The sequence below is a fragment of the Lampetra planeri genome, chromosome 34 (genome assembly GCF_965212315.1).
Source record: "Lampetra planeri chromosome 34, kcLamPlan1.2.h2, whole genome shotgun sequence".
NCBI classification, from domain to species: domain Eukaryota; kingdom Metazoa; phylum Chordata; class Hyperoartia; order Petromyzontiformes; family Petromyzontidae; genus Lampetra; species Lampetra planeri.
This window is the reverse complement of record NC_136140.1, coordinates 5,941,211-5,956,009: the sequence shown is the minus strand read 5'-3', so window position 1 is coordinate 5,956,009 and position 14,799 is coordinate 5,941,211. Positions and strand designations below refer to the sequence as shown.

The following is a 14,799-nucleotide window of genomic DNA, read 5'->3' as shown; positions in this document are numbered from 1 at the left end:
AAGCACTGCCCGCGCATTTACGCGGGATGCACGGCCGGGGTGGAGGGTGGGGGCAAAGGGGGTGGGGGCAAAGGGGGGGGGGGGCCGTGACGTCAGCGCGACGCACCAACCCGGCTCAACGCCGTGGGATGCGGGTGAAGTCATCGCGCAGGTGTGCGCGGTGGTGACGTCACCCAACCCCCAACCCCCCAAGCCTTGCTTACCTCCTCCTCGAGAGATTCAGAGTCCGTCTCGAACAGGGAGCCCAGGTAGGTGAGGTGGAAGAGGGTCAGCGCTCCAAAGCAGAGGTTTGCCAGCCGCACCCACACCGTCTGGGGAGGCAGGACGGTGGGCGTGAGACATCGTTGCATGTATGTTGAACTTCTTTCGCGCCGTACGTAGGCAACCGTGCTAATCGGAGGTGCGGGGGGAAGGACGGCAAACTAAACACAAGAAGCAGTTCTAAACAAATGATTTTTCAATCTAGATTTAAACGCGCAAATCTCCAGTGGCTTCTTTTTTTCTTTAGCGTCTTTTTAAAATTCTGTTGCAATTGAAAGAGTAAAGAAGATGGCAGGGGACTGAAAAATGATGATGGAGGGAGAACGGTTAAGGTTGAAATCAAGCTTGTGAAACCAAGACAAGGAAATAACACGGCGGTGATTCGGATAAGTTAAGGGAGTGAACCGAGACAAGACGGGAGCTCGTACTCGGTGATGAGACACGAGCGTGGAAGGAGACGGGAGTATAGGGGGGGATACAGGAGCCCGTGGTTGGGTTAGAGGCAGCAGTCAAGGGTCTACAAGAGAAACGATCGAGACTGATCGGAGCAGTGTTTCCCGACCTAAAGAACGAGATCCACCGCGGATGAGGTGTGAGGGAAGGGGCAGATGACGACAATCCACCAGATGATGGCACGGAGACATTTCCGCGTGGAACTTTACAGCTTGCAGCGTTAGAGGATGGCCCTCAGAAGACGACGTCACAAACCTACTTTTGAAGACCCTTGAATACCTAATTTTACCCACGCTTTATCCCGGTAAAGATTGCCCATCACTTGTTAACACAAATCGATATAAAAAAAAACTCAAGAGCTGAAACGTAGCCAAATTCCGTATAACGCCAAATTTTAAACGATGAGGGTATTTGCGTGCAGTCATTTGGTGATCGGGCGAAGACCGTCAAAACTCACTGCAGCTGAGAACCAGGGTTCATTACGGGTGGCTGAAACCCAAAACCAAACCGAGGGATATCCGCGTCCGCCGGCTCGGTGCTCCGACCCCTGAATCGACTGGTCACTTGAGAAAGTACTTCTTGGTATCGTGTGGATGGGTCTGGAGTTCCCATCTCGCTCACCATCTGGACCGCGTGCTTCCTTCCCTCGTTTTTAAATCATTAAGTGAGTTGCGGTGCTCCCCTATCGGCGATCATTTCATCTCTCTGTCTTCTTTATAGCCATTTGTCGTCGTATGAAATCCCTACAAACCGTAAATTGACATACGCGCGTTGCCTTTAACATGCACACACCTAGCTAGGCAGCTTATACATCTTCAATGTACCGTATTTGTAAACAAATGCGACCAACGCAATAACCTGAAGCGAACCACATCCGTACTTACGATGAAATAGAAAAAAAAATTAATGAGCAGCGCTCTGCAAAATCAACACCAGGGACGGGGTAGGGGCAAACTGGTGAAGACGTAAAAATACATTAAGTAAAAAAAATATTGCAATTCATCACAAACACATTTTATAAAACAGCTCTCCCGAGACACATTTCATTCTTTTTTATAATAAAGTAAATGTATAAAGTTTTATTTTTATTATTTTATTATTTCCCTTCTACGTGACTTTACCGAAAGAACCAAGAAGATGAATCCCTGCAGTCGCGAAAGCTTTAAATCGAAAATTTCATTCTTTGGATCGCAAATGTGGCCCGCGACGGGTTCCGGGTTGCGGGTTGCGCGGCTCGGTCACCTGCTTGTGCTGGTGCTGGCAGTCGGGCCGGCATTGCCGGGAAAGGATGCACGCGCCGAATATGCTCGCCAGCTTCTTCCTCAGCACTGCGGCAGCCCACGGGACGGGACGGGAGCGTGAACAATCGCGAGCGGACAGCCGCCCGCTACGCCTGCGATGATGACGACGATGACTTAGGCTGGGATGGAGGGGGGCGAATGTGAATGGGTAAAACTAAAAGTTCGATAATTGCTGTCGGTGAGGAAACATTCCAAGCAAGGGATGATGATGGTTGAGGGGGGGGATATGGCAGTGGTAGTGATTATGATGGTAGTGATAATGACATTGATGGTGGTTATAAATGATAATATGGCGATGTTGGTGATGTTGATGATTATGGTTGTGGTGGCTGATCATGGTGATGATGGTGGTAATGCTAATTATATGGTGATTGCACCGTCGTCATAATCATGGGGATCGTGATACGGCCATACATAGGCCTGTTTGTGGAGATAGATTAATATTTGACCATTGGGATCATTACGGTAATGGTGCGGATAGATTTCGCCCCGGTGGTGAAGATGGTGGCGATCATGTTGACGGTTACCATTACGGTGATCATGATTTGATCACGGTGAAGATATGGCATTGATGATGATAATAACAAAAAATGGTGAATATTTGGTCATGGACTGACAATTCTGAACAATGAGCATCCCAATTCCTCACCGTGCTCCGTGTAGGTTACTAGTCCGAGTGACAGCAGAACAGCGCCCAGGTGAAAACTCAGGCCCTGTTGTGGGAGCAAAGGTACAGGCCATAAATATAATTTATTCTGACGGTGGCAGTGGCATTCATACATGAATAGATTTCTGCCATTAAATCCATAAATTAATTTATGTCCTTACTGCAATATGAAGAAATATAATGGGACAATTAGACGAAAAAATTTGTTTTGTTTTTATAAAGTGTTGTCGTCGTTCAAGCAACTTTCATCACAAATCGCTGAAGAAAGCACAACGCTGGAAGGCAGCAGCCGGGGCAGCGTTACCAACAATTGCCTAAGCTCCACAGTCCTCTATATATTAAGATCTTTTCGGCCATTAAAGGAGAGTTTATCCAGGAGACGATGATGATCATGAGAGACTCACGTGCAGGAGGGCGCTGGCAGCGTACGTCACCAGGATGGCAGGGAATGTGCCGAGCTGCACAGTGTTCTTAAAGACATCTGCCACGGGGAGGTCGGGGATGCACAACAACACGCAACGTAAACGGTCAACAAGCAACGGCGCAAATTGTTATTTTCAGTTATGTATTGTATAATATAGCGTTGAACTGGGACCCCCATATCGTAAAACGACACAGCCAATAAGTAAGGTTTGTCACGTAAACAGAACATGCCAATTCGTCACTAGTACAGCACACCGGTGCGTTGGAGAGCCAAGCCACAACACTTACACTCTGAATACGATAATTACAACTAGCTTCATCAGGCGACAGCCAGATTTGTGGAGAAATCCTCCTGTTTCGTTCCTTAAATAGAGGGGTGATGGCATCACTTGTGAGCACTTCTTGGCGATGTGGTGGGAGGGATTAATGAATGCATATACATGACAATGGGTATCCATTGCCAGTTGGGTTATTTATATGGTAATCGACGTACATTATGCATACACATTTATATATTTACCCGATCTAACCCAAAAAAACCTGTATTATGGACGGTCGCGGAAACCTACGTGTTAAACGGACGTGCGTTTCTCTGTGTGATTGGCAGTTAACCAGCATTGATTCAAGCAAGGCCGACTGCTGACGAGACACTGTATGTCGAATTTGGTTTGCAATTTGCTTGTCTTGAATCAATGCTGCTGAAATGATCAGAATCAGAAGTTGATGCACTCTCAGAAGGCCGTGTGGCTGATGGGTTGCAACATACTTTTATTTTTACGTGGAGGCACGGATACGTGACGGGAGGCAGCGCCTGCTTATTTATTTCGTCAACACGCAAGACAGGTGTGTGTACGTGCAGTGGGACACCTGTAATCTGGACCAACACGAGACAATTCGTATTTAGAAGCGCGCACCGACCGCCGTGGTAAAGTATAGTCGAAACAATCTTGATTTGAAGCTTTCGTGACTGCGGGAATCCATACTCTTTGGTTCTTTCGGTAAAGTCACGTAGGTAGAAAAATAATAGATCACGACGTTTCGATCGCAAAACACAAGCAATCGTCATCAGGTGGGACAACTACAGCAGTTTTTTCTTGCTGTGGTTGTCCCACCTGATGACGATTGCTTGTGTTGCGATCGAAACGTCATCATCTATTATTTTTCTACCTACGTGACTTTACCGAAAGAACCAAAGAGAGTGGTCGAAACAACCTCCCAGTGACCGATGTGGCAACCCGTGGAGCCGTGTTTGCAGTGGTGAACGTCGTAGACTATGAAGACAGTGGCGTGAGTTGGGCTCCCGACCACGGCTAACATCGGCGGAGAGTGATGGCTAATCCCTTCCTTGACAAGCCGACACCAAACAGCGTGGGGTGGTGAAGTATTATCCAACAACCCCGATGACTGGAACGGCATTGGCAATCCATAATTCACGGGAAGATTGACAGGGCTGTAAATGAAATTTCACAGAAAAGAAAACCGCATCTCAAGGCGCTGTACAAATCGGGGAAATGTGTCAATCTAGAGAGCAAGAGAGTTTGAAGAGGTTTTTTTTTATAGCAGGGAATAAGGGACGGGGGTGGGGGGGGGTGCAATTGAGACGACATTACGGTAGAAGGGCACTTCATTGAGAGGGAGCCCGAGGCACAAGAGTAGAGGAAAAGTCTTGAGCCTGGGATGGAACCGAGTAAGACTCTGAGCAGTGTGTGCAACAGGAATGTAATGCGACGCGGTGGGAACAACAGGGGAGTGAGCGACCTCTCGTTAAGTGATGGTTGACCGAGTTTAGAGAGGAGGCCTCGGTTGTCGGAGCCAGATGAGAGGGGGGAAGAGGTAGGTAACGTTGTGTTCGTGGACATTAAACCAACATTTTTGTTTTGGCTTTTCCTGAAATATTTCTTTTGTTTTATACACAAATCCATCTCCATTTGTCGAAAGAGTAAAGTTCCGCGGGTGCTGTCATCATCAATATTTACAGCGCCGATGTTGAACCGGCGCATTTCTGGCCCATTATTATTAATATTGAACATTCAAGCTTCCCATTTATCTTTTGAAGGCCAGAATTTTAAGCGAGAGCAGAGGCTAAAAATAAAACTAATTGTACCACACAGTGACAGAAAACAACTTAACTTTTTAAAAATATATTATTTGCAATGTCAAAGCCGATGTTACATTGAGACTGACAGAAGCTGAAGCGAATGCTCGAACCATGGCTTTAAATAGAACCTACGCTCTGCTAAACGCATCACGATGGTAATGAAGACAAAATAATGAGTAACTAACGCAAGAAAGGAGCTGTATCAAATACGTCTTGCTGGCTTAGATTTAAAATATGAAAGTAATCAACTTTTAGCTTTTTTCTTCTTTTTAACAAAACATATATACAAGTTATTAGAATGGTATAGCCAATTTTGGCATTTAATAATCTTCGTTTGTTTGACTTTTTTTTATCGGTTTTTCTTTAAAATAATCCCTTCACTCATTGCTTTGTAACAGATTCACATTTACATTGTAAAAAATATTCAAATTAAAGGCAACTCTAAGTGCCAAAATACAAGTTGACATGCACCTATATCTGCATAGGTCCAAACAAAGAATAATCGTCTTTCCGATCAATATTATTCAGCAGTATTTATTTAAGCAAGAAAACCCTGGACTTTTTGTGACCTCCTGGGTCTCTGGGATACCAGATGTTGTTGCCAAAGATCACTCCATCTAAACTATGGAGCCCTGTACAATTGAATATGGGAGGAAAAAAACATCACGCGAACTCCGGTCATCCTCGCAGCGGCTTTCGGCTGGCCATCGAACAAAGACGGTCACTGCATCGCGCGTTTTCAGATGCGCTTCTGTGGCCGTCTGGAACGCTCTTCCTTCCGATTGTTAGGAAGCCACTGGAGCCATGCACTTTTAAATCTAGATTGAAAACTCCTTTCTTCAGAACTGATTTTTGTGTTTAAGTTGTCCTTTCCCCGCATCTCCGACCAACACGGTTGGCTACGTACGGTGCGAAAGAAGTTCAACATACACACATACAAAAAAACAATATTATTAATAAGTGTGAATCTAAGAATACATCTCTAGGTTTGTGAGTTACTGATGGCCCGTTGTCAATCCATTGCTGGTTGAAGGCTTACCCACATCCGTGTCAGTCATGGGAGTTGTTTGACCATACTTCACCATTTTTGTCAGTGTCGATTGGTGAAGTGGAGGACCCAGGACCGGTTCCAGACGTCACTCGCCAATTACGTTAGCCATGGCCGGGAATCAAACTCAGGTCATCCGTTTCACAACGCAGCGGAGCAAAAAACACCGGCGCCGCCACTTCTGCACAAGAGAGTCGCGTGTTTGCAGTACTGTAGTCCCATGTCAGCCGCGGTGCACGTGTATCCAGGCACCACGTCGCTGGCCGATCTGAGCACTGGGACTGGGAACTCACACGTGTTGAGCCAGCGAGACATGGGAATGTTCCAGCTTGTGACGACTTCCACCATGGACCTCGGCACTTCAATGTTGAGCGGATGGGAGACGTCCATGTCCCTAAACATGTAAACACGTCATTGGAACCTCATTTTCCAGTAAAAAATATAATAATTGTTTTTTTACCCTTATATCTGGCAACAAAACTGACACCTTTTTTACAAGGAGTCATGTTTGCATAGACCACAATACCTGCGGTCATAATGCAAATAATGTGCACTGTCCTTGAAGTTGATTGGTCCACACCCGAGACAGCTTTCCTTAGAGCCTAGTCTCACATGGGTTGGACCAGATGACGCCAAAAGGCGCACAACTCAAAGACAATGGAACCTCATTTGCCAGTAAAAAACATGATAATTGGTTTTTTACCCTTCTATCTGGCATCAGAGTTATATATTTTTGTTTGCATTATGACCGCAGGTATTGTGGTCTGTGCAAACATGACTCCTTGTAAAAAAAGGTGTCAGTTTTGTTGCCAGATAGAAGGGTAAAAAACCAATTATCATGTAAACACATCACAAGTTACCCACACGTCACAGCTTGTACGTTGAACGTCTATTGGCACCGTACGTAGCGAACCGTGCGAATAGGAGGAGCTTGCATTGACAGTTGGGGCAATGCCGTTAGCAGGCAACTTTGTTGGCTGCCTTTGTCTCCCCCATGCTGATGCTTACACAAGGCCACGGGCACTCAGTTTAAGGCTGAGCTGACATAGGGGAGGCCGGGACAGGGTTCCGATATAGCCCCGCCACACTGATGTTAGCCATGTCCGAGAGTCGAACCCAGGTTGTCAGATTCGGCAGTGAAGTGCGTGTTAGCACATACGCCACAGCTCCCCAAATGCTACACGTCACATGTTGCACACACACTATCACACGCGTCACCCTGGAATGATTCAGTTTGGAGAGACCTCGCCAGCAATTAACATCGCTGAAGTCGATCATACTTGACCGGCAAACGTATTAAACCACATCCTGGTCTAGTTCAGCGTGAAGCTAGGGTTATTGTTAATGTTTGTGCCTGTGCATACACGCGCTTTATTACACGCTTGCTATGCCCTGGAGATTCAAATGAATAGTTTTTAAAAAGTAGATTGTTTTTACTCTTCTATTGGCTTCATATCATTCTCAACTCTTGTGGAGCAGCACATCACCATCCATGTGTTTTAGAACGGTCCGCAGAAGGAGATATTGCAGAACTACTTCTGTGAAGCTGTATTTTTTTTATCCATAACCAGGACACGCTTTTCTGCGTGTCGTGCTGCAGACAAATGTTTGTTTCGTGCGAGTCAAACTTGACTCTTTATAAAAAAAATCCTGACAGCCTCGGTTTATCCAAAATAAAGCAATGAAAAAACAAAATGTATCATGATAGATTTTTGTTGTGTGCAGTCGTGAGTGACGGGACTGAGTCCAACTTATACAACACAGGAGAAATCGGTTTAATCATGTGACCGAAGCCTGGATTCGAACCCAGGTTATTAGTGGTGCTACTCAATACTCTCAACCTCTGAGCAATTGTGCCAGCTCAAAAGAAATTGCAAAAAAAGAAAAAAACAATTTACTTGCCGGAAATTGGTACCGCTATGTGAACATGGAGCTGGCCTGGGCCGGGGGGGGGGGCTGCAGGGGTGGGGGCTGGGGGGGGGGATAGGGGAGGTGGGGGGGGGCTGAGGGGGGGGCTGTGTTTAATCTGTACAAAGCAATACCCTCAGCATAAAGCCAGGGTTATCGTTGTTGTTCGTGCGAGTGCATGCACATACTTCATTGCATGCTCACTATGCCCGGCAGCTTACATTTACAGCAATTGCACAATTTGTTCTGGGGTTGTGTAATTGGCATAGACCGAGTGACCACAGCCCGAACGCAAAGCTTCCTAAACTCCAATCCCCATTCTCTACCACGGGTCTGTCTGCCTTTCCACACTTGTCATTATTTTCAATTCGAATCGCCAGTTAATGTTTGGTTTTATCTTCTTCAGCCGTCCATCGCGAACGACGAGGACTTGCGGAGAACAGCTACACGGCGGCATTTCCCTGCGCCGGTGGGATGAGAGGCACAGCCCTCAAGCAGAAGCGTCAGCCACGCCGCGCGTCTTGCACACCGTCAGCCGTCGCACATGCAGATTGCGTCTCACAGTCGCCGAGGGAACCACAGACAAAACAAAACCACGGCGCTTGCCAGCGGGCGGTCACTGGGGGACCACCGCAAGTTCCACGCCAGCGTCCTGGGTAGCAAGTGCTATTTCCGAATTGCTTATGCCTCAAAAGTACAGAAAACGGATATTATTCCCCACAAACTTTGCTTCATCAGAGCAGTGATTTTGTTTACAAATTGAAGGTCAGTTATATGCAGTGCTACAGTGATATGAAGTGAAGTGTTTTATGATGTAGTTTCGTGTAAGAATCACTGCCATTAATACAGTGCTACAGTGAAATGCAGTGAAGCGTTTGATGACTTCGTTTTGTGCCAGAATCACTGCCATAATACAGTGCTACAGTGAAATGCAGTGAAGTATTTGATGACTTCGTTTTGTGCAAGAATCACTGCCATTAATACAGTGCTACAGTGAAATGCAGTGAAGTGTTTTATGACGTAGTTTTGTGCAAGAATCACTGCCATAATACAGTGCTACAGTGAAATGCAGTGAAGCGTTTGATGACTTCGTTTTGTGCCAGATTCACTGCCATAATACAGTGCTACAGTGAAATGCAGTGAAGTGTTTGATGACATACTTTTGTGCAAGATTCACTGCCACTACATTTACACAAGATATACAATTATACTCTGCTCGATTTTTTCGTAAATATTACAGCTTCCGTCCTAGGACGGGAAAAGAAGCTAGTATGAAATAAAAACCAGGGCCGAACAGCAGGTATCATTACTCATGCTCGCTCCACAATTCCTAAGCAGCATTGCTCACGTCAAAGAGAGTCGTGCTCTCTTGTGTGTGTGTGTGTGACATCAACATCGGTCCAAGCCATTATCAGCTTATTGAAGGATGCGACCCTTGAACACAAAGTCGTGATATTTGAACCAGTTTGCCCCCCACCCGACTTCACCCACCGGCACTGACCAGCATTGTGAAGTATGGCCTTTATCAGGCAATGGATTGGAAAGGTCCGGTGAAATAGATGGGTTCTCTAAATTGACAGCGTGGTGGTGGTGTGTCGAACGCGCGCACCTAAATATCCGGTATGGGCTTTGCGGATGGAATTTGACGACAAAAAAAAAACCAATCCCATCGTAGTGCTCGTGGGAAACAGCGAGCACAGCACGGCTTGTCTGCAATAAACCAGCGAGCGGAGGGAGTGAGCTGCTGCTGCAATGCAGCTTTTTAATTTTTTTTTAACAAACCTTTCATGTGCATTGCTTATAATTCGGAGAAATATGACTCCCGTAATGTTGAACAATGATGAGACGATGCTACAATCACTGGACCGCCCTACTTTGTCAATGGGCACGACGGTACTTAACATTTCGAAGGCAGCCTGCTCTCACCTCCTTTTCCCGACGGCCCCTCATCCTCCTCCCCCCCTTCCCTGGATCACACCAGCTCAACGTGTGACGGCTGTAAAGTGTGCGTGTTCTGGCGAGTGAAGTCCTCCTGTAATGGGTGTATTTATAGGCAGCACCTACGCACTGCTCGGACATTACCCTCTCTGGAAGGGCACGGAGGCTGTGGCCGGGCCAGCAGTTGGCTTCCCATCTGCTATGGTGGAAGCTCCGCGTTTGTCCGTCCCGCTGTGCCCCGAGTAAGCTTGCCGGGTGGTGGCGTCTGTAGATGGTCTACGAGTATTTGTTTAATTTAAAACGCCGGACTGTGTGGGCGATTAGAGCATTTCGGGCATTCTCTGATGCGTATTCATTCATTCAGTATCCCTGCCCATTATTTGGAGGATTGGAGGCTTTGGTAGCCATATTCTTAGGATTTTTCGGTAAAGTCACGTAGGTAGAAAATTTAAATTAATAAAAGTAAAATAAAAATAAAACAAAAATCACGACGTTTCGGAGGCAACACAAGCTTCCGTCTTCAGGTGGAACCGTCACAGCACGATAGCTGTATCAAGTAAATGCCTATAGGCTTTGGTAGCCACTTTATCCTGTTACTTGTACCCTGTGCCAGTGTTGCTTGTACACTGCCAATCGTTTCAGCTGGGGCTATGTTCCACCAGTTGTCCCCACTTTCACCCAGTGCTTTAATTGGATAACCTTGACACGCTTTACCTTTGGCCATACCTTTGATTTATAAACGAAACTATTTTTAGGTTACCAGGTAAGGACTACTGAGCTGTATAGCTGTTCTTAGGTTTTTTTCGGTAAAGTCACGTAGGTAAAAAATTTAAATTAATAAAAGTAAAATAAAAAAAATCACGACGTTATTTTTGATCTTTTTTTATTTATTTTTTTATTTTACTTTTATTAATTTACATTTTTTACCTACGTGACTTTACCGAAAAAAAACCTAAGAATATGAATCCTTGCAGTCACGAAAGCTTCAAATCTAGAATGTATAGCTGTTATTCAGAAGCGGCCTGGCCACAAATTATATCTCAATTAAGTGGCTTATCATGTGGAGGGAAAAAAGGAGCAAAATCAACGTGATCACAAGGAGAACATGAAATCTCCAAATACACAGGCGTTATAGGGTTGGGATCTAAACCACGACCTCCTGTATACCGGGCGAGGTAGTTAACATCTCGCTACCATGGCACTACTTAGGGCCTGCAAATGAATGCTGCTTCTTGTCTATTTGTTCACGGCAGTCCATCAAAGTGTCCCCATGTTCTGTGAGTGTTAGTCGTCAACAGTAAAAACTCCAGATGCCTATGACAATAAAACCACAATTTGAGACTATTTTAATCATAAGTCTATGATTCACCTTTTAAGTAACTCTGACATCATAAAGAAAGGTCCTTAAATACATTTTTCCAGTTTCTTTCTGAATAACATTTTTTGCCTGATCTAAAAAATATTTCCCATTTCTTGATGAGATGTAAAATGAAAGTGCGGCTGTTTTTCACCGTTAACGCCACCATTTTACAAGTACATGCAGCAATGTGGAACTAGGGCCAACATCCCATTACAGCTAAAGTGTTCGCGAGCGTCGCGTAACCATTTGCAAATGGCGTAATTCTGTTGTACAACAGCGTCATTTGAAAAAAAAAAACATTTCCCCACGTAGGCCGTCATTCAAATGACTCAAGGCGATAAAAAATCTGAGGCTGCCAGATCCGGGCTGTGCGGGGAATGGGGCAGCACAGGCCAAGCAAACTCTGCACCAGCCTCTGATGTTGTCAGGGTCCGTGTCTGGTCTGGAATTGTCAAGCTGGAGGAGGACTTCTTCTCTGTACAGCACTTTGCGACCTCTGGGTGAAAGGTGCTTTTTTAAAGTGCAAACTATTGTTACGACTTCTGCCGTCTGAAGAATGCTGACGACATTCTCTGCCGTCTGAAGAATGCTGACGACATTCCCACGCACGACGAGTACACATGTAAAAGGATTGAGAAAAAAATAAAGATCACGCTGGTTTTGGGATATCCCTCGTACACAGCAAATATATGAATAGAGAAAATAAGAGAATTACAGGATCATTAAAAATAATCGCACGGTGTTTTACTGCGACTATTACTGTCACCGCGATGGTAAAAGGCCCCACTATTATTTTTAATTAGCCGGTTACTTATTGTATATGTTCACTGAAGCAGAAAATTTACACCTCGGATATAAGAACATTTCAAAGCCCATCAAGAGTGGGTTGACTTATGTCTTGACGTTTGCCAGCACGATGCTCATTCGCGCCGTGTCTTCCAAATGTTTACTGCCTCCTTCTTTCAATGCATCATTACTCGAGACGTAATGTCCGAACATATAATGTTTAAAGCCGGCGTGTTTACCATGAGGCTGTTGGTTTTTTGCCATCTGTCACAACTGCTTGCTTTGTAATCCGACACAACTGACGCGTGTCCCCCATATTGTTCCACGACGTAAGCTGATGCAAGCTTCTTGAATCCGTGTTTTTGCACCGTGGATCCTTGTCGCCTGCCCTCACCTGTGTTCATCGTTGCCTGCACATAACACTGCACCTGTCGGAAAATCTTAACAATGTAACATTTGCAAAAACAAAAAAGCTTTTTTTTTTACGGGGTGAATGGTTTTGTGTAGCGCGCCCGACTGCGTCTGCGCTCTTTGTTTGTGTGGAGCGGCAGCGTCGTGGCGAGCACATTGCGCTGTGAACCGGGCGACACGAGTTCCATTCCTGTCCACAGCTGACATCGTTTCGCGATTATTTGAACAACGCCTGGGGCCTCCCCTAGGTTGCCTCAGCCTTCAAAAAATAAAACGTGGTTCTGGCCACACCGCCCTCTCGTGCACTGTGCTGGCCTTCGTAGGTTCTGGCTAACCTGCTTCCACTCCTCCCTTCAAAGCCATCTCTTCTCACTTGCTCACCCTACTACTGCTACTCCCTGCCCCCCAGCTAGAACCAGGCCTACCCCAACCCCTATCAATACCCCTATCACTACCCCAAACCCTGTCACTACCCCCAACCCCTCCTTAACCTCTCATGCCTCTTCTCCTATTTGTCACCATGACTACACCATCACTTTTAATAACTCCACTCACTAGCTCAACCACTATGATCTCATGTACGATTTTATAATTGCTGTAAAACGCCTTGGAATAAAGCGCTATATAAATCTGCATAAGATAAGCAATAGCCCCAAACAGCCTGCATAGGTTACGCTTTATGTGCTTTTGTGCATATGTGCGTGTGCCCGTGTGTATGGATGCGCATGCATGTTTGAGCATATATGTGTGTGTGCATGTGTTGCATGAGCGGTAGTGTAGCGATTAGCGCGCTGTGCTACGAACCGGGTGACCCGAGTTCGATTCCTGCTCACGTCCAACACCAGTCACGATTATTTGAAACGGTCCAGGGCCTCCCCTAGGTCGACTCAGCCTCAAATAAGCACCTGGTGCGGTGTGTAAACATCGCCACTGGGGGGAGACAAAGGCGGCCGGGCGTGGTCTTGGCCACCCACCCCCTCATGTGCCGGCCTTCATATGTGCTCACAAACAGCACTTGCCCCAAAAGTATATTAAGGCTATACAGGGGGTGAATCATTGTCTTTGTTCTAGATTTGAAGCTTTCGTGACTGCAAGGATTCATATTCTTAGGTTTTTCGGTAAAGTCACGTAGGTAAAACATCAAAATTAATGAAAATAAAATAAAATAAAAACAAAAATCACGACGTTTCGGAGGCAACACAAGTCTCCGTCATCAGGTGGGCCGAATTAGCTGCATCACCTCTGTGTTGTATTACATTACATTTCGATATTTTGCTAGGTTATTTAATTTTAGTGTGTCCTTCTCCTGATTTTCAGGCTTGCTTGCCGTGTCATCGCACTTGCAGCACCACGTTTTGTTGACCACTCATTAATATGCTAATTTTTTTTCTAAACCCCCTCCCTCTCTCTGCGTCCGCCCTCCTCTGTCTATTTAAGGCCACCCCACAGAGACGATCACCTCTCTCTGTTACCTGTGTTGCTCTCTCTATGTATCTTGGTGATATCTGTCTGCTAATATGTCTGTTTATAGTTTTCTGGTTAGATTTTATGTCGCTATTTCATTATACCTGATGATGATTGCTTGTGTTGCAATCGAAACGTCGTATTCTATTATTTAATTTAATTTATTATTTTATCTTTAGACGTGACTTAACCGAAAGAACCAAATAATAACGCAGCTAATTCGGTCCCACCTGATGACGGAGACTTGTGTTGCCTCCGAAACGTCGTGATTTTTGTTTTTATTTTATTTTATTTTCATTAATTTTGATGTTTTACCTACGTGACTTTACCGAAAAAACCTAAGAATATGATGCCTTGCAGTCACGAAAGCTTCAAATCTAGAATTAAGAATATTGTCTTTGTTACATGAGCGAACCTCCCTGCTCGCTCCTCACCACTTGACGTGATCCTTCTCCACGGAGTAGCCCCCTCCGGCGAGAGTGCAGCTCGTCTCCGACAGGAAGCCCACAAAGTAGCTGCTGAAGTGAAAGGACAGCGCCGTCTGGTACGCGTTGAGCCACCTGGGAGGGGGCAGAGGGCACCGGCGTTACTGGGTGATGGACGCCCGCATGAGAACATGGGGACACTTTGACCGGCTCAAGTGAGCAAACAGACAAGAGCAAAATACATTTGCTGGCCCCA

The 14,799-nt window shown here is 45.7% G+C and overlaps 1 protein-coding gene across 2 annotated transcripts in view; it reads right to left on the bottom strand.

Moving 5' to 3' along the window:
* Positions 1–14,799, bottom strand: part of LOC144730064 (protein-serine O-palmitoleoyltransferase porcupine-like) — a 117,489-nt gene that overhangs the window by 11,923 nt on the left and 90,767 nt on the right. For both annotated transcript variants that reach the window (XM_078610586.1, XM_078610587.1), the window contains 6 exons: positions 14,553–14,678; positions 6,545–6,645; positions 3,087–3,163; positions 2,665–2,728; positions 1,957–2,042; positions 204–311 (listed from right to left, as the gene is read on the bottom strand). In XM_078610586.1, the coding sequence (XP_078466712.1) occupies positions 204–311; positions 1,957–2,042; positions 2,665–2,728; positions 3,087–3,163; positions 6,545–6,645; positions 14,553–14,678 (562 nt within the window). The remainder of the gene's footprint in view (positions 1–203; positions 312–1,956; positions 2,043–2,664; positions 2,729–3,086; positions 3,164–6,544; positions 6,646–14,552; positions 14,679–14,799) is intronic.